At 42.6% G+C, this 23,000-nt stretch overlaps 1 protein-coding gene across 2 annotated transcripts in view; it reads left to right on the top strand.

Annotated features, from left to right (window-relative positions):
• PAH (phenylalanine hydroxylase) overlaps positions 1 to 23,000 on the top strand; it is a 69,933-nt gene that overhangs the window by 39,090 nt on the left and 7,843 nt on the right. For both annotated transcript variants that reach the window (XM_014835046.3, XM_070507166.1), the window contains exons 5-9: positions 10,129 to 10,196; positions 15,366 to 15,562; positions 16,690 to 16,825; positions 18,111 to 18,180; positions 21,333 to 21,389. In XM_014835046.3, the coding sequence (XP_014690532.1) occupies positions 10,129 to 10,196; positions 15,366 to 15,562; positions 16,690 to 16,825; positions 18,111 to 18,180; positions 21,333 to 21,389 (528 nt within the window). The remainder of the gene's footprint in view (positions 1 to 10,128; positions 10,197 to 15,365; positions 15,563 to 16,689; positions 16,826 to 18,110; positions 18,181 to 21,332; positions 21,390 to 23,000) is intronic.

The raw sequence follows: 23,000 nt of genomic DNA, 5'->3' as shown, positions 1-23,000 counted from the left end.
CCATCAGGGTATTTTCTCCTCGTACAACCTCCCATCCTCCTGCCCCTTCCATTGGCCACCTCGGCTTATTTGGAACCATGGGGGATAAGGCCAGGCCACAGACATGGCATTTCCCTCCCTTATCCTTGTGTCACCTCCAGGCAGATGGGCCTGGCCTTAAAACCCTCTGGAATTGATTTCTCCTTATGGACCCAACCCATTTCTTTGGCTCCCTGGCCTCTCAGTGTCATGAATTTTATCATAAAAATACAATTTATCCTGTACACAGTCCCTCCGATGAGGAGGCCAGGCTCTCTCTGTTCCTTCCTGTGGATTCTCATCAGATCCTGAGAACGGCTGGGCCAAGGACGGAGTAAACCATCCAGGGTGCTTCCCCTGGCCCTCCAGGCCCCACAGGCCCTGGCCTCAGTGTGCGAGGAATGATGCTGGTGTTCTTCCTGAAAGGACCCTCTGTTCCACTCTGTCCCCTGGTGTTCAGACTGATCTCATCTTCCCCTGACCCCTGCCCTTGGCAGGATGCACTGATGTTTGACCCAGCATCTCACTTCAGGGCCTCCAAAACAGCCACGTTGAGAAATGAGACCAAGGAAGGTTGTTCCCGAAACAGAAGGTAAAAGGCATTTGCCTTCCAGTGTTAGTCAAGTGGGAAAATGAAGTAGGGTAGCTGTATTCTTGTCCGTCCTGTCTTCTTTCCTTTGCTGCCAGTCTCTTGCCTTCCCTTCTTCCCCTCTCCCTTTCTTCCTTCCCCAAACATTTATCAAGCAAATGATATTCATAACGAACGTTTCTTGAGCAGGGACTGTACGTAAGGCCTTGTGCTAAATGCTTTACCTGCATTTTTAAAACTTAAGTGTTAAAACCATCCTGGGAAGGTTGTACTTTCTCATTTTCAGATGAGAACTCTCAGGGCTGTGTGGCCTCACGGGTATGTGAACTGTGTCCGGGGCCAGGTAAAGGAAAGGGGGTTGACATGATTAACGAAACATGATCTCTGCCCTCCAGGGGCCTCCAGTTGTGGGGCAGAGGGAGGAAGTGTGTCTACTATTCCCAAAGGGAGGCCAGAGGGGACTGGGATACAACTGGAAGCTTGGCAGGCAGAATCCCAAAAGGTCTGCTTGGTTTCCATTTCTAAAGTTGCCTCTCCTTTCTCTGACCATTTCCCGGCATCTGTGCTCCTGCCCATGTTGTTTTCTTTACCGGGGTGCTCTTCCTTATCCTTCCACCTGTTCTCTCCCTGTTGGCAAACATCTATTTGAGGCCTAATTCATATATCTTGGCCTCCCTAAAGCCTTCCACCTACCTCTTCCCCAGGACAAGCTTTTCACACTGATGCTGTGGAACTGTGCGCATTGGGCTTTATACTTTTGACTTTTATATTTTTGACTATGATATTTGACTTTATACTTTGAGAGTATCAGAACAAAATACATTCACTACCTCACGACTTGCAACCTCATAGGAGGTACAAGATATGCAGTCAGCCCTCCGGATTCATGGGTTCCACATTGAAAGACCTATGATGGTTGTGTCCGTACTGAATATGTACAGACTTTTTCTTGTCATTATTCCCTAAACAGTACAGTATAACAACTATTTACATAGCATTTACATTCCGTTAGGCGTTATAAGTAATCTAGAGATGATTTAAAGTATATGGGAAGATGTGCATAGGTTATATGCAAATACTATACCACTTTATATAAGGGACTTTATTTATTTGTTTATTTATTCATTTATTTATTTCTGAGGAAGATTTGCCCTGAGCTAACATCTGTGCCAGTCTTCCTCTATTTTATATGTGGGTCACTGCCACAGCATGGCCACCAACAAGTGGTGTAAATCCATGCCCAGGAACCAAACCCCAGCCACTCAAGCAGAGCACGCTGAACTTAATCACTAGGCCATGGGGCCGGCCTATAAAAGACTACATAAGGGAACATCCGTGGATTTTGGTACCCATGGTGGGAGTCCTAGAACCAATCCCTCACGGATACTAAGGGATGACTATTTATACAGGTGAAGGGTCATATGCATGATTCCCAAACTGTAGTCTATAAAAAAAACTCATGACCAAAGGGAGAAATGCTGTATTCTAGAACCCCATTTTAAGTGTATACAAGTCCCATTATCTCCTTAGAGGCTTTGAAAAGTCCTGCAAAAATGAAGCCCCTTCAAACTAATGTTTCTCAAACTCATTTATCTATGGCACCCTTTTTTAATGGAGAACCTAGCAACATTATCTTGAATGGTAGTGTTCCATGGAATACAGTTTGGGTAATATTTGGCTAAACCATAATGCAAAAAAGTACATGATTAAACACCCAGTTTAATGAATCAGATGGCATGTGTTTTTAGTTCTAAGATCTGTATGGACTGGAATAGTTAGAGGGGACTTATGCAAAGAGGGAGATCTGAATTGAGCCCTCCAGCAACCAGGGTAAGCTAACAGCTTATCAAACAACCTCCAAATCTCCATGGCCTAACCCAATAAAAGTTTATTTCCAATGTAAGTCAATAGGGAAATTGCTCCACAAAACCTTGCAGAGATCAAGTCTCCTTCTAATGGCTGTACCCTCCTCCAAGTCCTTGGAACCCTCTGCATTCTGTCAGCACTTGGGAAAAGAGAGAGTGAGAATTGCTCCTGGAAGGTTTTTATGGGCCCAAATTGAAGGTTATGACATCCCTTCACTCAAATCCCATTGACTACAGCTCAGTCACAGGGCCGTTACTAACTTCAAATAAGACTTGGAAAAATAGTTTAGCAATGTTCTCTGAAATAAGGAGGGAGGACAGATCCTGGGGAGCTCTGGCAGCCTCTGCCATGCAGACCCTAAGCCCAGAGCTCCCTAGTCCAGTTTCCCTAACACCTGCACCTGTGTCTAGACTGGAGATCTGCACTGGAGGGGCTTTCTGGTAGAAAAAATATCAGCCAAGACAACCATGCTTCTGTGTTTACTTCTACTTCTTGATCCAAGTCTCTCAAACTGCTTTTCAGTCCTTCAAAGTATGGGTGTTGAGTTTCTCTACTCTCTTCCCCAAGACCGGGGCTCTACTTCCAGTACTTCTTTCCTCTTCCTTTTCCCTCCCAACCTTCTCCACTTGAGGGCTCTGTCAGAGTCTATTCTAAGGGTCACTTGGCCAGTTGAGTCATCAAAGACTTGTTGCTCTCCTACTAAGTTGCTCCCTCAAAGCATAATTTTCAAAAAGTTAAAAACAACTGTCATACAGTATATAGTGAGTGTCTGTCAAAGATCCATTGACTTAGTGGTGAGGGAACCAGCAAGATGACAAAGATCATGTAAAGGAAGTTACAAGAGACCAAAGTACATGTTATCATAGACAAATAGAATGCTGGAATATGATCACAAAGATGGATACACAAATTATTAATGCCCTATAAGGCAATAAAGCCATAATCACAAGTGATATCCTTTCTACTGGACAGAAGTCATTTCAACTTGATCATAAAATAAATATTTTGCAACTTATCATTCTTCTATAAGTCAGCATCTAACTTTGAAGAGTCACTAAGTAGTAAATTGCACATCGAACAAATATACAACCACCTAGAGCATACAGTGTCTGTGATCATTAGACAATGACCTACTATGACTTGGAAAAGGCACACAGTAACTTGTTTTGTCCTTTTTCCTAAGTTTTGCATAATTTTTCTTAACAGCTCCTACTCAGGAGTATGCTGAGTATGCTATGCACTGAAAGTCCAGTGATACGTAAGACAAATAGCTTCCTGAGTTTAGTAATTATTAACAAGTATAATGATTGTCTGAAAGGAGAAACACAGGTTGCTGAGAGAGTGTATTGTAGAGGGAAGCCAATAAACTTTGGGAAAATCAAGGAAGGTCTCTAAAAGTGCAGTTTAAACCAAGAGGGAAAGACCAAGCAGTAGCTTATTGGTCTAAGAAAGTGGGGAAGAGTATTCCAATCAGAGGGAACAGCATGGATGAAGGCCTTAATGTGCGAAAAAGCATGACATGTTTAAAGAATTAAAATAAGACTAGTTTGGACAAATTTGGAGACATAGTATGAGGACAAGAGTGGTTTAGCCCAGAGTTGGAAATGTAGGCGGGGCCAGATCACATTAAGCCTCATGGACTCTGTTAAGGATCTTGGACTTTATCCTAAAAGTAATGAGAAGCCTTGGAAGGTTTTAAAGGAGGGGAGTGACCTCACCAGATTTGCATTTTATAAGTCTGCTTGGGCTGAAGGGAGGGGATGGGGAGAGGAGACAAAGAAAGACTATTGGGAAAACAGTTATAATAGTCCAGGCAAAAAATGATGAGGGACTGAATTAAGGTGTAGCAGTGAGAATAAACTAAAAAAGATAGACTCAAGATATTTGAAAGGAAGAATGGACAAAAAATGATTATTGGATGTGAAGGAAAAGAAGAGGAAAGAAGTAAAACGACTTCCAAGTTACTGGCTTGGGCAACTGAGTATCCAGATCCTGTCTAGTACAAGCTCCTTGGCCTTAGTGGTGGTGACCATGGCCAGCAACACAAAGTGGGCAAGGGGAAGGGGCATGGTCAGCACCATCCTTGACTATTAGTTTGCATATCTTTGGCTAGTGTCTACTGGATGGCAATGGCAGATACTTAAAAAATACTACTTGGAACCTTTTGTCTCCTGTGTACCATCCTTCTTCCAGTTGGCTTGGAATGCAAAAACCTCTCATTATTGGCCTAGATGAAATGCAAATAGCAGTGTAAGAATTCTACAGATGCTATTTAGAAAGCCTAAGGGGGGGCGATGGGGTTCAGTAACTGATTCCAGAGTGTATCCTATGTTCCGAGCCAGACTCCTCAGCTTTTGGATTTCCCATCATTTTGCACAAATGCTTCATTCTTTGAATGTCTCCTTTGTACTCAGAATTTCACTTGAGGCCCTGCCTACATTACCTAATCTAATCCACCTGAACCTGTGAGGTAGCTACCATTAACTGTCTCATTTTGCTGATGAAGGATCTAAGGCTCTGAGAGGTGAACTGACCAAGCCCAGGCCTTGCTGCTAGTGATTGGATGGCTTAGTAATCCAGCTCAACCTGTCTGATTTCTCCTCGCTAGTCCAAAGATGGCATTTCTGAGGTTTATCCTCAGAAATGATGAAATAAAGATCTCGGTCTAGAAGAATACTCAGAAGACTTTTCCATATAGTAACCCTCTCCCCAAAACTCCCACAAACACAAAGTCATGCACTTCAAAACCCCAAGTAACAAAAATTCTGAGATTCAGAAAAATGATTGCATGTAGACTGCAGGTGATGTTATAACTTTGCATCCTATAGAATTCCCTCCACTTTCTCTCATCCACCCCTCCCCTCTTCCCTCTCCCCCTCACCACTCCTTCACCAACAATATATTTTCCTGTCAAAACATACTTGGTTACATGCGGTGCAACCAAAATTGCTGCTATTAGCTTAATTGAGACAGAGTGATTACAAATAAATTACATGCAGTGCTACTGAAATTGCTGCTATTAGTCTAAATTGAGACAGGATGATTAGTCATCCCCAACTATAGCTTAGTTCACAGGATACTCCACAGAGCTGCAGAGGCCCTGTGGTCACCTGGCAGCCCAAAGGATGCAAGGTCAAATTCCCAAGAGACGGACTTCGAGGCTACAGTTCTCTTCCATTGGTGACTGAGAGGGCAGAAATCCAGGCAGCCTAGTTGTTAGGGTCCCCTTGCAGGCTGATAATGAACTCCTTAGAAACTTTGAACTGGAAAGGACCATGGTTAGAAATCTTCCCTTCCCATATAGAAAATCTGTGTAGCACATTATATGTGTGTGTGTCTCAATGTATGAGTCTGCTGCCACATCCCATAATGATTTGAGATGTATTTTTAATATTATCTTACTTTTTTATAATTATAAAAGAAATCCACACTCACAGCAAAAAACTTCAAAAGTATAAATAGTGTAGAAGAATAAAATAGTCACTGTTTCTTATTTCCATGACATTGTTAGACTTTGGTATATTTCTTCCATTGTTTCATTTATATATATATATATATTTCTTCTGACATAGTACATACTGGATCTACAATTTTATATTAAGCTTTTTTTTTTCACTGATGGAAAAATCTTTAAACTACCTAGACATTAAAGTAAATTAAAGATAAAGATAAAGAGCGAAATGAGGAAGAGAAATTGTCATGGGCATCCCATTCCTGGAGGCAGCATGATGAAGTAGAAATCCACTGGTTCAGGGAATTCTCTTGTCTCCGTGGTTACCTGCCTCAACCCTCAAACCTCAACTCACCAGCCTGGGTAGGACCAGAAAACTCGAGTGGAGGTGCTGGTTCTACAGTTAAAGGCCCTTGGCTAAATGGCTCTGTAGGCTTCACCTTCCTCATATCTAGATCAAAATACAGAAAAAGATGTTCTCCACGGTGTCTTGCAAAGTGCGGAAGTCTATACTTTATACTCAGGGGCTAGAGAAAGCTATTTATTATTGACTGTTAAATAAGACTTGTTGGTAAGCCTTGTAATGGTCAAGCCTTAATGATTGACAAACATTAAATGTGTATCTTGAGTCCTAAGTATGGAGATGCGTTCTTCATGCAGCCTGGTAGATAGGTTCCTAAAAGGGTGTGTTAGTACTGCTTAGAAATCAAATCATGGTGCCACGTTTTCTTACTGCATCATCCCAAAGCAACTTATCTTCACCCAGGAGAAGTGGGCCCAACAATAATGTTAAGTTCTCAGATTCCTAAGCTTTCCTACCTGTAATTAATGATTCGAAACCATTCAGTGCTTTAGAGAAAACAATGAAGTTATACTTTGTAGTAACCGTGTCATAGAATCTTTTCTAAATTGAATAATCACTCAATTTATCTTAGATTTAGGTTTGGAGTAAAAGAAAAATGTATGGTAATTTTACTTTGCTTTTCCAGTGTGAAATATTTGGATTTCTCTATTTTTCAAAATGTATCCTAGGAAACTCCTTTCTTCCTCCCTCCCTCTGAGCATTCCTCCTTCCCTCTCTCCTTTCCTCTCTTCCCTCTTTCAACAAGTATTTGTAGTTCTTTCTGTATCTCAGACTCTATGCTAAAGATTCTCAGGTGAAATTACATTATATGTCTAGATCCCTGGGTCTACTGGTAGAACCTGATTTAAAAAAACAATCAGCCAACCAACCAACCAATCAAACCAGACAAAAAATAATATCTGAAATCAGGGAACATTTATCCTTTAAAAAGACTCCTTTAATATATTAGGTTCCATGATACAAGCCCGTTTTGTATCATTCACACCTTATGTTCATTAACACCTTGGTTTGGAGGGATGATGGGGCAGAGAAATTGTAAGCTGAAGTGGTAGATTTCATGGCTTATTGGGAAATGCTTGGAGGGAGCAAAACAAAGTTCTACAGTCATGATGCTAGTTTCTTGTCTTTCTAAAATTCAGATTATAATCAAATTTTTTGTAAAATACCATTTTTTCCAGCTTTATTGAGATATAATTGACATATAACGTTGTGCAAGTGTAAGGTATACAACATGATGATTTGATTCAGATACATATTGCCAAATGATTACCACAATAAGGCTGGTTAACACATCCATCACCTAACATAATTACCATCTTTGTGTGTGTATGTCTGTAATGAGAACATTTAAGATCTACTCTCTTAGCAACTTTCAAGTATATGATACGATATTATTAACTATAGTCACTGCGCTGTGCATTAAAGTCTCAGTACTTATTCATCTTATAACTGGAAGTCTGTACCTTTTGACTAACATCTCCCCATTTCTCCCACCTCTCAGCCCCTAGCAACCACCATTCTACTTTGTTTCTATGAGTTTGGCTTTTTTAGGTTCTACATATAAGTGCGATCATACAGTATTTGTCTTTCTCTATCTGATTCATTTTACTTAGCATGAGACCCTCACAGTCCATCCATGTTGTCAGAAATGGCAAGACTTCCTTCTTTTTATGGCTTTTCATCCATTGACAGACGCTTAGGTTGTTTCCACATCTTAGCTACAGTGAATAATGCTGCACTAGACATGGGAGCAGACACCTCTTCAAGGATTTTCATTTCCTTTGGATATATACCCAGAAGTGGGATTGCTGGATCATATGGTAGTTCTATTTTTAATTTTTTGAGGAGCCTCAATACTGTTTTCCGTAGTACCTGTACCAATTTACATTCCAACCAGCAATACATGGGGGTTCCCTTTTCTCTGCACCCGCACCGATACTTACTGCTTGTCTTTTTGATAATAGCCATACTGACAGGTGTGAAGTGATACCTCATTAAGGTTTTGATTTGCATTTCCCTGATGATTAGTGTTGTTGAGTATCTCTTCACGTACATATTGGCCATGTGTATGTTTAGATCCTTTGCCCATTTTTTAATTGGATTATTTGTTTTTTAGCTGAGTGGTATGAGTTGCTCATATATCTTGAATATTAACCTCTCACTGGATATGTGGTTTGCAAGTATTTTCTCCCATTTCATTAGTTGCCTTTTCATTTAGTTGATTGTTTCTTTTGCTGTGCAGAAGCACTTTAGTTTGATGTAACTTTCCTTGCTTATTTTTGCTTTTGTTGCTCGTGCTTTTGGTGTCATATCCAAAAGATCATTGCCAAGACCAATGTCAAGGAGCAATCCTAAGAAAGAAGAACAAAGCTGGAGGCATCACAGTTCCTGATTTCAAACTATATTACAAAGCTATAGTAATCAAAGCAGTATGGTACTGGCATAAAAATAGACACACAGACCAATAGAACAGAATCAAGAGCCCAGAAATAAACACATGCATATACAGACAACTAATATTTGACAAGGGAGCCAAGAATACTCAATGGGGAAAGGGTGGTCTCTTCAATAAATGGTGTTGGGCGAACTGGACCTTCACGTGCAAAAAAACGTAATTAGACTCCTATCTTACACCACTCACAAAAATTAACTTGAAATAGATTAAAGACTTAAATGTAAGACCTTAAACAGTTAAATTCCTAGAAGAAAGTGTAGGGAAAATTCTCTTTTAATCAGTTGGGATTTCCTCCAACTAAAGGATGCCCCTCCCTACCCAACACTGAAAGATACACTTAAACTCTTTTCACTCAGAAATGTGCTGCTTACAAATTGTTGGGGAAAGGCTGCCTGTAAGTCAGCCTCAGAGAAGAAATGCTTGTCATCCACATTATGTACTGAGAGATTTCTCAGTTGAGTCCCTGCCACATTGTAATTGTTAACGATAGTAAAGTGTAGTGCAAAGAGCATGGAACTGAGTAATTCAAATCCTGGCCTCACCTTCACTTGACTCCACTTCCCTGAGCCACTGTTTATTCTAGAAGGAAGAGGATAATCATATGGGTCTACCTTACAAGATTGTTGTGGGAGTTATAAATAAAACAAGTTCCTAGCACAGACAGACTGGCACATAGTAGGCACTCAATAAGTGATATTTTTATAAATTGCAATAGCAGCACGAATATCCCTGTTAGTCTAGCAAGAAATTGGAAGGCAGTGCTAGATACTTGCCATTGGCTAGGAATTTAGCAGATACTGTATATTTTCATCATAGACGTCTATCCACTAACTTTGCCTAATTTAGCAAGTTTACAAGTTAGAAATGCTGTAGGTGAGATTTCTCTTCTTTTTTATTGAGGTCACATTAGTTTATAATGTTATATAAATTTCAAGTGTACATCATTGTATTTTGACTTCTCTATAGACGTGTTCACCACGAAAAGTCTAGTTTCCGTCTGTCACCATACACATGTGCCCGCTTACCCCTTTTGCCCTACCCCCATTTCTGTCCCTTCTGGTAACCACAAATCTGTTCTCCGTATCCATGTGTCTGTTTATCTCCCACATATGAGTGGAATCATATGATACTTGTCTTTCTTCTTTAAAATCTGTACATCGTTTGACTTTGGAATCCCATGGCAGAAAGGCTCACACTGAATTGAAGGTGCTGCCACTAATGTGTCCTTCATGATATCCAGTGGGAGAGTTTACCCTCAGTTTAACTGAGACTTTGTTTTCAGAGGTGCACGGTCAGACCTCAAGAGCCCCCATTCAAAGCACGTGTAGGTATGCCAGGCCCCTCCCACCCAAACCTTGAGAAATCAAGCGTCTCCTTTCTCCTAGGGTTTTAAAGATCCTGTGTACCGAGCAAGGCGGAAGTACTTTGCTGACATTGCCTACAACTATCAACAGTAAGTCTGCTCTGCTTGTTGAGGGGAAGAGAAAAGAGCACCGGGGCTACCCTACCTGTCCCTTGCTCAAGGTTGGAAAATACCAGCATAGAGTGTCCAGCCTTCCGTGTGTAAGTGCGTGTATGTGTGTTTAAACCCTCCCTTTAATAACACGTGTTAAAAAAAAATTGCCGCTAGACAAAACAAAATTACCCACTGAGCTGGGCCCGGCTCTCTCTCCAGCTTTGTTACATAATTATGCAGTGATGTCTGAGGTAATTATAAAAGGCCCCAGTCCCGAATCAAACAGCCTCTGGTATTCTCCACATTAAACAGGGAAGAAGGAAAAAGAGAATCATTTACATTCAAGAAGGAGTTGGCTGCTTTACTGAAATAATGAATCATCTGATGTTTCAGGCAAGCCAGGCCTCAGCATTCGTTCTGCTTTTATCTGATCTGACCCAGCTGCGAAGGGCAATTTTAAGATGAGTTTATTTTTTTCTGTCTGGGATTCTCTACTCCTCCTCGATGCTATTTTAGCCAAAGGAAAGCGCAAATATCTAGTATGTTATTTGGGAAGAGAGCTGTTTTGCTATTTTGAGTCCTCAGGAACTACAGAAATGTTACTATGGGGAACTTAGTGTTTGGGGGCCTGAGCGCCATCCCTGAGACGTGCACAAGAAACTTAAAAGTTGACCAGAACACTGAGGTAATGGTGTTTGACAGGTTTGGTAGGATATGAGGGAGATAAAAGAGATGCTAGGGCTCTGTATACAGAATACAAAGTTACCCTCCAAACGGAAAGACTTCCAGAGAAAATGAGAACGTTTCCTGCTCTGAACGACTCCTGTAGTGGAAGAATCCAGAACTGTGATGACCTTGGTCAGATCCAGGCCCATCTGAGTCTCGCCTCGTGGCAAGCAGGAATCACAGAACATGGTGCCCCCTCTCCGCTGTCCCCATCTTTGCCCTGCGTGGTCAGGTGGACACCATCAAATCAGGTACACACAGGAGTCCTTCTGCAGATAGTCAGTAACAATCAGTCATATTTATGATCTCCTTGCTATGTCTGGGGCTTTGCTAAATGCATTGTTTATGTTATTTCATTTAGTTTTATTGATAACTCTCCATTTTTCAGCTAGAAAAACTAAAGCTTAAAGTAGTTAAGTAACTTGCCAAGGTCGCATGACTAGTAGGTGGCATTCTCCAGTATTGAACTTAGGTTTCTTTAACTCCAAAATCCTTCTTAACTGCTTCCCTGAGAGTGTGGGAACTCAGAGTCAGGAGACCACGCTTCTCCATATAACCAGCTTGGCAAGTGCACTCACTCACTTCTTGGCTGTTGGCATTTGAGGAAAGAAACTGATCTTCCTCAACTTGCTTTCCATAAAAATGTTAAACTTAATGAAGAAACGTGGAATCGATCGAATGCCTCACCATCCCGGATGTTAAGCAAATAAATTAAATTGATTATTGGAAGCCATCCACACATGACTGGCTCTCAGAAGAGCATTAGAGATCTGCTAATCAATTTCCTACCTTTTATAGATGATTCCCAGGTGGTTAAGTGATGTGCTCAAGGTCATGTGGCTAGTTAGGGGCTGAACTTGGTCTCGAAGTCTATTTCAGACCTCACTTGAGCTCATCTCTTTTCAACTTTTGAAGCTGTTTACCATCCTTTCTTTCTTCGAAAAGGTCTCTTGTCTCGATATCTGGTACAGTTGATTCTCATTTTTCAAAGATTGCTTTCTTAAATTTATTTGAGACCTCCAAATCAATATGTGCGGTACTGTTCACGATCATTCCTAGACATGCACAGGAGGGGAAAATATTTAAGTCGCCTGATGCACAAGTTCCCAGCTGAGACAGAACAAGGCCATACTAACTTTCTTCTTGTTTCAGCTCTTATATTGTAAACAAGTATCCTTTTTGAGGTCTAGTTAGAATGACGTTTGTCGAATTTTTGTCCTTTTTGTTGGTAATTTTGCTGTTTAAAATGCACCCTCTTCTCAGCACATTGGTGAGGTGCTGTCTAGAGGTCCTAAGCACAAGGGATGTGCCTGATGGAGAAAGCATGTGTGTTAGAAAAGCTTCATTCAGCCATGAATGATAGTGCTGTTGGCTGCGAGTTCAGTGTTAATGTCTCAACCATAGATATTCAATGAGGTACTTTAAATAGAAGCACACACAAAACAAGGTTATGTATTATCAGTTGAAAATGTTGTTACCAGATGCTCATGGGTCCCTAGCCCTGTATTTCCCCTAGGCACTATGGTTCAGTATTCACAAACTCAGAGTTCATGGTAACTTTCTGGAACATAACTACCACAAGTAACAAGAATTGACTGTATTCCTCCCTCTGCAGATTTCCCTCCTTCCTTTCTGAGGCTTCTTCTCAGTCTCCTCTGGCCTCTTCCACCCACCTCCAAAACTGTAACATCTTTCAGGCCTCAACTTTGGCCCTCCTCCTTGGCTTCCCCCACCCTCCATGCCAACAGCTTCCATATTTGGTCTCTGGAATCTTCCCAGGCAGTATTCCACATGGGGATCAAACTCCTGCTTCATGAGTCATAGAATCATAGGATCTTCATCAATTGATAAAATATGTCTGCTAAGTTCCAGAACCTACCCCAAGAGCAAGACCAACAAAGTCTATGTCCCCTGGAAGAATACTTGGAAGACAGATATAACAATAATGCAACAGGTATTACCAAAGTCAAAACACAAGTGTATGATGCCATGTAATTAGGAGCTTTGCTATAGAAGGGGGCAATGGATCAGAAGGAAGTGAAGGAGACTGCAGATGGAGTAGGAGTTTACCAGCCAAAGAGAATGGGAGTAGTGGATGAGAGGGTGGGTCTGGTTAGCTACAGGGCTTTTGTTTTGAGACGTGTATACTTGGGTCCAGAGCTGAATTACTGTAAACAATAAGGAAGCAGCTAGACCCTACCAAGGCTAGCCACCCTCTTCTCTGCCCATCTGCCAGGCAATGCTCTCTCTCTCCTCCTGAAGAATATTTAAGAATAAAAGTCTTAAAACATCAACTTGAAGAGGCACTGACAAATTACTATTACTATTGTGTTTGCAGCACCAAATTATTTATCTTGGTAATAGTTACATGTGTGTGGGGACTATGTTATTGGGAGGGAGTTGGGCTTTGAAATTTTATCTAATAATACACTAAATGGGTTATAGAAATTTGTATCTTTCAGCTACAAGTCAATTCAAACAAAAAGGGAGACTTTATTGGCTCCTTTAAGTGAAAAGTTTGAGGGGGGTTAGTTTAGGCACAGGTGGATCTGGAAATCAATGTCTCATTCTCTGTCTCTCTGACTCTGGTATCCTCTGTGTCGGCCTTGGTCTAAAGCATTGTCCTCATCTCTCTTGGAGCCAGACCCCAGCACCACCCAGCTAACATACCAACCCAATTAGAGATTCTGCCTCTTTCCAACAGAATCAACAAAAGCTCTCTAATTGAGGCTCACTGGCTCTAATTAGAACTTGGGCCAATCTCTCAGCAGTCACTCTGGCAAGGGGAATGAGACACTCTAATTGGCCAGATCTGGTCACATGCCCACCTCTGAAGGTAGGAGTGGAGTCTCCCTCCCAGCTGAACCTCACAGACTGAGACAGGAGGAGGGTACATTGCTGGAAGAATGGAGAGTGAATAGCATTGGAACCCTAAAATAGCAAATGTCAACCAGGGGGACATTTCAGTGCCCAGGATGTCACATAGCAATTACCTTTCTTTTTAAATAAGAATCAGTTATAATGATAATTGCCAGTTACCCAATGGTTTTATTTGTCAGCACCAATGTTAGGTACTTTATATGTAGTATTTCACTTAATTCTCCACACCCTGTGAATATTTACTTATTATTATTCAACAACTGCACGAACTAGGCTCAGAGAGGTTTACTAAATTGCCCAGACCATATAGCTGAGAAATGGCAAAGCCAAGTATTAAATGCATCTCTGCCCATTTCCAAAGCCTGTTCTCCTCCCTCAGTACTTTGCCCTGAAATAATGGTGCATCCTGAGGCAGGAACTGACTCCATGTTCTTCTCAAAGTCCCTGCTGGCCATTACAGGACCTTCTGAGCTTGCCTTACTTTCAACTCTTAAACAAAAATCTGTCTTTTTTCCCTAATCCCTGCCCACCATTGTAGAACATAACAATGACTTTGCTTTCTTGTCCTTGGATGAGCTACAACTCTGAAAGGGCAGGAAGAGACCGAGTTTGGAGCCTGATGGTGATCCATAATTCTGAGGTAAACAGTCTCGCCTTGTCCCAGACACTGTGTACCCTATTAGGGATCAGGCCTGCAGCCCAGAGAACAATCACTGGTCCTTGGAGTCAGGCTTTGCTTGGTTTTCGTTTGTTTTCCCTGTTCAGAACACAGCTCATTCTCAGACGGTTTTCGAAAGGACTTTTCGAACTGATGACTCTAACTAGTGTGTCACCAGGGAGCTTATTGGAATCCAGATGCCTGGGCCCTCCCCTTCCCCACAGATTCAGGATCTATGGAGCAGGGTCTAACACATGCATTTTAACCAGTTCCTATAGTTCTGTTTTGTCATAACAGAAGATTCTAGGTAAGTGTATCTTATACCTAGCATGCATTTAAATACCTTTATAACTTCCAAGGGGAGAAATATCAAACCCAGAAAGGGCATGCCCACGAAACAAGGGGTCTCAAACTCATGTGCATGTATTAGACCCACTTTAGCCCACAGATACAATTGCTCTAGTTGACGTAATACAAAACACAAGGTTGCTTTACTTGAACTTGGATGCCTCTGTCTAGAAAGAGGCATTCTTCAGTTGTCTCAGCCCTCCTGTTGTCTATACCTGCTACTTTACACACTTATGTTCCCTGCCTGGCCCCTGAAGATAAGTGAATTTCCACCCTGGGTAAACAGTTGGAGAAGAAGGACAGCAGAAAAGCCAAGTGATTTCTCAAAGTAACAGCAAATCCTCAGTGCGGTTGGTGAGGTGAGAACTTGTGCTGTTGCTTAACCAAATCAGACAAATGTTTTCTATATCCTCCTTCAAATGACTTATGCAATCCGCTGTGTCTGGGTGGTGGCAGCTCACAGACTCTGGACCTGTCTCCCTCTGCTCACGTTCCTTTGTCCTCTACTCTGTCCCTGCCCTGCTGGAGAGAAATATTTTGTGCCTGTGTTCTAGTGGGCAGCCCATCCCTCGAGTGGAATACACAGAGGAAGAAAAGAAAACTTGGGGGACGGTGTTCAGGACCCTGAAGTCCCTGTACAAAACCCACGCTTGCTACGAGCACAATCACATTTTCCCACTTCTGGAAAAGTACTGTGGCTTCCGCGAGGATAACATTCCCCAGCTGGAAGAGGTTTCTCAATTTCTGCAGAGTAAGTCCACATCAGGGTCAAAGGCCAGGGGGCTGGGGGAATGGGAAGGGGAAGAAAAATAAACCGAGGCCAGCATGAGTGTGTTTGTGGTAATGCTCGTAGGTTGACTCTCCCAGGAAAAGGGGAATTTCACTGCTGTGTTCTGCCTTCTCTCGAGCCTCCGCCTTTAAGCCACTCTCATCCAAGGAAAGACATCAGGCGTGGGTTTTGCCATATCCATGTCCCTGAAAAGTATTTTTTTCATACTACTTAAAGTCCCAGGTTCCCAGATAGGGTTCTCCTTGCAACTCCTGCTCTGTTATGAGATGGCTACACTGTGGGTTTGTGTAAGAAGTGTGCTATTTGTGGGGCAGAGCCAAGAACCCTGGGCTCTAAGTCTATGCATCCATCTGATACAGGTATAGAAACCAGAGAGATAGTGAACAAAATGTCAGATTTATTATTGATAAAAGCAATTTAGAGAATGTGGCACAGACGTGCAGCCACAATGGACTTCCTATTATTTCACCCCTGGATTAGGTAAACTTACTTGCCTATTCATTGGCACCGCGTATAGTCTACTGCATGGCGAAGAGCAGACCAGAATGTACTCCTCTGTCAACAGACAGTCAAGAGAGAAAGGACAGAAAGAATCACATTGAGAATATTCATTTGTTTTCCCAAAGGCTCCAATCAGGGAAGTCACTGCTCCTCATGGGGTGGACTGTGTGAGGTGCAGCATAGAAGCTAGACGTGTTCCTTCTATATGTTTCCTTTCTGGAAAGTGGAGTGAAAATTCTCGCTGCACTCTGGACACAAGAGAAGCAGAGAATATGTGTTCCACTTAACAAGCAATAATGAAAGCTAAATTAATTGGGTGTTTCCAATGTGCCAGGCTCTGCGCTAAGTACTTTTTATTTACTAGCTCTTTTGATTCTCAGAATAGCCCTAAGCAGAATCTATCCATAATTTGCAGATGAGGAAACTGAGGCTCAGAGAAGTGAAGTTACTTGGTTCAAATCACCCAGCTAGACAGTATTGAGGCAGAGATTTGAAGCCAAGTCTACTGCTTCCCTGCCCAAAGGTCTTCAGACCCCTCTGGCTCTGCTATGACGGGCTTTGAGTTTTCTTTCTCGTTTGCTTCTCAGCTTGCACTGGTTTCCGCCTCCGACCTGTGGCTGGCCTGCTTTCCTCTCGGGATTTCTTGGGTGGCCTAGCCTTCCGAGTCTTCCACTGCACCCAGTACATCAGACATGGGTCCAAGCCCATGTATACACCTGAACCGTGAGTATTGTCCTCCTGCTGCCAGTTGCCAGCCACAGTGAGTGTCATCTCTCCCTGCTCCAGGAACAAGGTTTGGGTTCACTGTGGCCGATCCACAAGACAAAGGATTTTCTCTGTCCAAATAGATCACACTGATTGGAAATTTGGGAATCTTATGAATCAAAGATTCAGATCTCTGGGCTGGCCTGGTGGCATAGTGGTTAAGTTTACTTGCTCTGCTTTGGCAGCCCAGGGTTCGCAGGTTTGGATCCTGTGTGTGGACCTACAGACCACTCATCAAGCCATGCTGTAGAGGCTTCCCACATACAAAATAGAGGACGATTGGCACAGATGTTAGCTCAGTGACAATCAAGCAAAAAGAGGAAGATTGGCAACAGATGTTAGCTCAGGGCCAATTTTCTTCACCAAAAAAAAAAAAAGGGGGGGATTCAGATCTCTCTTGATGGTGGAAATAAGAGGTCACATTCAAGTTCTAAAAGAACTGTAGGAGTCAGAGCTATGAAGTTCCAAATGGAAACAGGAACAAGTGGCAGCAAGCTATCTCAACACCTCCTGAATATGTATCTAGATGATTCTCATCTTTCTATGCCTAGATCATGTCTTGGCTGGAGGTAGAGAATGACTGGCCACTATACTTCTTCTTTTGCATTTAGCCATCTTCTCAGGCAAATAGAACTTATGAAATTTATACAAAAAAGTCAGTAGGAGATCCAAAATGATTTTTCCCTGTTCACAAAGTTCATTACTACAAATCTGCAAAGACTGTTCGTAATAGACCTGGCACAAAAAGTGTTAAATAAATGTAAATTTTGTTCTCTGACTGACTGCTGTCCCCCTCCAGAATAAGAGAGGAGTGGCACTATTTTTTAAATTTTAGTTTTATTTCCCATGGGGAGTAACTGAGCACATTGTACCTACCCAGGACGTCAATACCACGGTGAAGATTTGGGATGGGAATTGTTCGTGACACACAGCTCATTCAGGTGTATGGGAGGAGCCCATAGGAGTATTGGCTCTTCTGTTCTGTGCCCCATGGGCATACACCTCAGACTCCCTGGCTGCTGTTCCATGCCCTACTCCTTACTCTTCTTTCCGCTTCTCTTTGGTCTCTTGTACCTTACCTCATCTGACCCCAAGCTTTGCACACCACTTATGCTTGAGAGTGAGGTCATAAGACTGAATGAGTTACTTCCTTTCTTTTTGCCCATTCCTCCTATAGAAAGACCGAGTCTGGCTTGGTTTATGACCCTCCTCCCCTCCAGTGTCTATACGTTCTGTCTTTCAGTGACATCTGCCATGAGCTGTTGGGACACGTGCCCTTGTTTTCAGATCGCAGCTTTGCCCAGTTTTCCCAGGTGAGAAACAGATCTCTTCAGCCTCCTAGTTACAGAGTTGAGACCTGGATTGCTCAAATGAATTGAACCCATTGAGGGGCCCTCATGTTCTCTGCAAGATTCAGTTCTATGATCCCACCTGAGATGGGTGGTTTGGTCCCCTGGAGATGACTAAATACCCATTCCAGGGACCACAGCATGGGATTGGTGAATTACTCATCCTCTGAATTATACTGTTAAATTCACTAATTTCACTTGCCCTTCCAGGTGTAGTTTAAGAGCTTTTCATCTGTGGAAACGTCCCTGATCCCCGTGCAGAAGTAACCTTGCCTTCTCCCAAGTTCTCCTAGCACATTTTCCATCCTCTTTAGGGCCTTGCCACTTCCTACCTTGTCAGGCAGTCACTTTTGTATATGCTTTAATTAAGTAATACCATATTTGCCAAATATCCAATGCCAATAGCTTGACTCATAGTTGGCAAAAAATAATGAGCCAGGTGTCTTGTCACCAAGATCAAAGCAGTAAGCTAGACCTTGATTCATCTATCATAACAATGAGGAGACTCAAAAAATGCTTTTTGGATGAGTGAAAGAATCCTGCTAATTCTCTTGAGCACTGAGAGGCAGCTTAGAACCCTGGTTGGGTAGCTGGCAACATCAGAGAGTTGAATGATGCACCCATAAGCCCCACCCTGCCATCAACCAGCTGTGTGGCTTGGGGTAGGTTGCCGGACCACCCATCTGATGCACAGATGTGAATCAGTACAAAGTCCTCCCTGCCATTCCTCTTCCTCACAAGGAAAAATGACAATCAAATAGAATGATCCATGAGCAAATACTGGGCCAACTATGAATTTCAGAGTAATGGGATTGTGTGTGAATTTTACAAGCATTTTCCCTCAACTGGAAGAAATAAATATTGCCTCTGTTGGTTGAAGAGGCTACCGCTTAATATCTGAAACAAACAAAGAAAAAGCTGGATGAACTGCTTCCTATATAAGGGAGAACAGTACTTGTAAGATACAGCCTTTCCAAATAAAGAAAACTCGTGCTTTTATGTGGGGTTTTGGGGACTGTGATGTCCAGAGATTCTTGGACTTTTAGAAGTGGGTGTGTTCAAGGATTAGTTGAACTTTAACTGTGAAAGCGTCACCACTGGACTGAGGCTATTGGTGACCAGGTGACTTTCATAAGCGTGGTTCCTGCTACCAAGGTGTTGTTGATTGCTTGGGAAAGCTTTAAAACTGGGATATGTACTATGGCCAAAGAAAAATCAGTTTTTTCCTTGGAGAATAAAAGTTTTTTGTTCTCACCACCAGAAGCTATTCTGCCCAGTCAGAGGCTAAGTGGCAATCCTCTTTAAGCTATTTCCATCTTGGGGAGCCCCACAGAGGAGTGGACAATTACCTGAGTCAACGGACAGAAGCTACTGGGCCATCAGTGTCACATGAGTCCAACTTTGACCTGGGCAGTGCCAAGGCAGGGCATCATTTTGAAAGTTCCCTGAACACAGGGGAACTTTCCACTAGAGTGCAAGATGGGATGGGGATGAAGCACAGGGAAATCTTGATACCTCTTGTTTTAGGCAAGCTCTGCCTACATGACTATGATGGCTTGGTGTCTATGAGAACAGAGCATCATTTCAATCATAGATTTATGAATGGCTTCTGTTAGACTATGGCATGTCTGGACGTTGACTTCTTTCCCTATCACATGAGGACAACCAATCTTTAAGAAAATTCCATGTATTTTACCTTCAAAATTTGTGGAGAATCTGCCCATTGCCCATCATGTCCACGGCAACCAACCTGGCCTCAGCCACTATCGTTTCTCAGCCCGGTGACTGCAGTGGCCTACTAACTGGCCTCCCTGCCTCTACCCTCGGCGCCCATGATCTGTTCTCACTCAGCAGCCAGAGTAAAATCTTTGATGATATAAACCAGATCTTGCCACGTCTCTGCTTAAAACCTGCAATGGCTCCCCATTTCACTGAAAGGAAAATCCGAAGCCTTAAAATAGCCAAAAAGGTCCTCCATGATTGGGCTCTAGATCCCTCTTTGATATCACCTGCCCCCGCTCTTACTCTGCCGTAACCACACTGATCCCTCTCTGTTCCTTGAACCAACCAGTATTTCCCCTCCTTAGAGAGCTTTCCACTGGCTGTCCACTTGGCCTGTACACTGCTCTTCACCAAGATGTCAACAGAGCCAACAACCTCACTTGTGTCAAGTCTTTGCTCAGATATCACCTTCCCAATGATGCTTACCCTGGAACCCTATTTAAAATTGCAGCCTCCCTCTGCTCTCCTGACATTCTCAATCCCCCTTGTCCCATTCTCCTTTTGTTTCTTCTTTCTAAAGAACCCATCATCTTCTAACATACCTAAATATGTATACTTATTATGTATTGTCTGTCTCCACCCACTTAAATGTAAACACCATGAGATCAAGGATATTTATTGACTGTGTACACTGCCAACCACATAAAAGGCACTCAATAAATAAATAAATATTTTTGCAATAAATGAATGCATATAATAGGGAAGACAAATACGTACGTATACACACACGTGCACACACACACACACTCTCATACTCTGTCTGATTCATGCCAGGCTGAAGCAAATGGTGTAACAGAGGCAAGGAGACCCCCTAGAGGACTTCTGCAGTTGCAGCTGTGATGATAAGTGGTCTGTGACATTTCAGACTCTCCAAGTATCTATATACCTGTGCTGATGTCAAGTACTTCTCTGCAGTTCTCCGGTGGTGTCTTCGGGGTACATGATTAAGACTCACATAGTGCTCCAGGAATGTTCCACTTGAGCTGTGGAAGAATAACCACTGAGCTGGAGTCAAGAGATGAAGCTTTTAGACACGACCTATTATGTGGCCTTGAGCAGGTCATCTCCCTTCTCTGTGCCTCACTTTTCTCATTTGTAAAATAAATACAAAGAACCAAGTGTTGAGAAAAGGTTTCTCCTCATCTATATGTCTGTGATTCTATGATATGTGGTCAGGTAAGACTTGACAGAACAATCAGGGTCTTTCTGGACCCTTCTGAAGGCATCTGGTCACCCATCACTTTCCTGTGGTCAAGTACCAGGCTGGGACTGAGGATATAGTTTGAAGGGCAGACCCCAGCCATACCAGTGACTTTGTTTCCCCACAATTACAGGAAATTGGCCTTGCCTCTCTGGGGGCCCCTGACGAGTACATTGAGAAACTCGCCACGGTAAGTCCCCTCTCTCCCTGGTGGATGGTGGGAGTGCCTCAGGTCTTTGAAACTTTGCTCCTCTCCTGAAAACCAGGTCATTTGGGAAACAAAAATCAGGATGCACTGGGTTACACTGGCACAAGTGAAATTTCACATTTTGACTTCTCCTTAACAGTTTGATTTTGCAATCAGCTGCATGCAGATGTTTACATGTGACTTTAAGCAGAGTGTCTTGAAAACACCAATAGGCTGTAATGATAGCCATTGAGAACCCTTAGGCATAAAATGTATGTGAGAAGTAGTCTGGATTCACTGCCTTGAAGAGGGAATATTTACTCTCTCCCTTTGTACTTGGAGCCAGAATTAGGATCTGTCTTTTCTCAGAACCAAGGTAGAAATAGGAGTGGGCTTTCCTCTTCTTACTAAACTCTTCCTCCTCCCCAGAGAATGTGATGGCACTCGTCCATTGAAAGATGGAAGCAGCAACTCTGCACACCAGGGGCTTATCTTTCCTATAGACTCCTTTCCAACTTGAGTACCGCATCCCCCACCAGCCTCTAAGCCACATTTTTATAATGTGCTCAGCCTGGAAGATAAAAAATAAAACTTTATAATGGAATTAGGGACCACAAAGGAATACAAATCTATCATTAGGATATATCAGTCTGGAAGTTTATGAGTTCAATTTATCAGAAGGCCAAAAATTCCCAGAAGGTTCTATCTCCCTGACCAGCTGCTCTGAGACCCGGAATGGTGGCTTTTGCTTCCCCATTTCCAAAAATGGATACAATAGTTTGTATTCTACCCATCTCGAAAGTATCATAAGAGTCTAAAGAGCTAACTTTGTGTGAACATGAGTTTTTTTAAATGCCAGATGCTATAGAGATGCAAGAAGCAGACTTAAAGAAGCTGCAGAGCTTGATAGAATGTCTCACTTGTAAGAAGATAATAAGCTTGGAACTCAGAGCATCATGTTACCTACTGTAAGAATGATAAAAGTACCCATTGCCAACCTAACTTCTCAAAAAAATCTTATTGTTGATATACTGGGCTGAGAACAGTCCTGGGGTTCTTGTGCCCTAGTCAGTAGGGTTATGACAGAGTTCCAGGACAGTCTTCCCCAGGCCAGGCATCTAGGACTGGGAGCTGTTGAATATTTGGGGAGGATAAGTGCGGAGGTTGACAGGGGTAATTTAGAAACACCTCGAGTTTTAACATGGATGACAGGATGCCCTGTTATTGATTCTTTCACTACCCAGTCCCCTACTTCCCACTGCTAAGCCTGATGGGATTGCCTGGTAAGTCCAACCAACTTAGGACATCTCACTCTAGTGGATGCCACAGAGAGGAAGGGAAAAGTGGTATAAGAGTTCCTGTCATGGAGAGAGGAACCTGTTGGGGGTATCCTTTTGGGACTTCCTCAATAATCCCCCTCCACTGCTTCCCTTCACATCTTGCATTCAGCCAACTCTTGATTCAACAGGTGACTGGATAAGGTAAGACCTCGGACAGGACACAGAGAGGTAACCCCAGGTCATGCTGATTCAGAGAACAAACCTGCATAAACACCCACCTGGGCAATCCTTTCTTTGGCCCTGGGGGATCTGCTTCCCCTTCCTTGAGGTGTGC

Source organism: Equus asinus, chromosome 4, assembly GCF_041296235.1.
Source record: "Equus asinus isolate D_3611 breed Donkey chromosome 4, EquAss-T2T_v2, whole genome shotgun sequence".
Lineage (NCBI taxonomy): Eukaryota > Metazoa > Chordata > Mammalia > Perissodactyla > Equidae > Equus > Equus asinus.
Note: the sequence above shows the minus strand (reverse complement) of the source record. Positions and strands in the feature narration are given on the sequence as shown.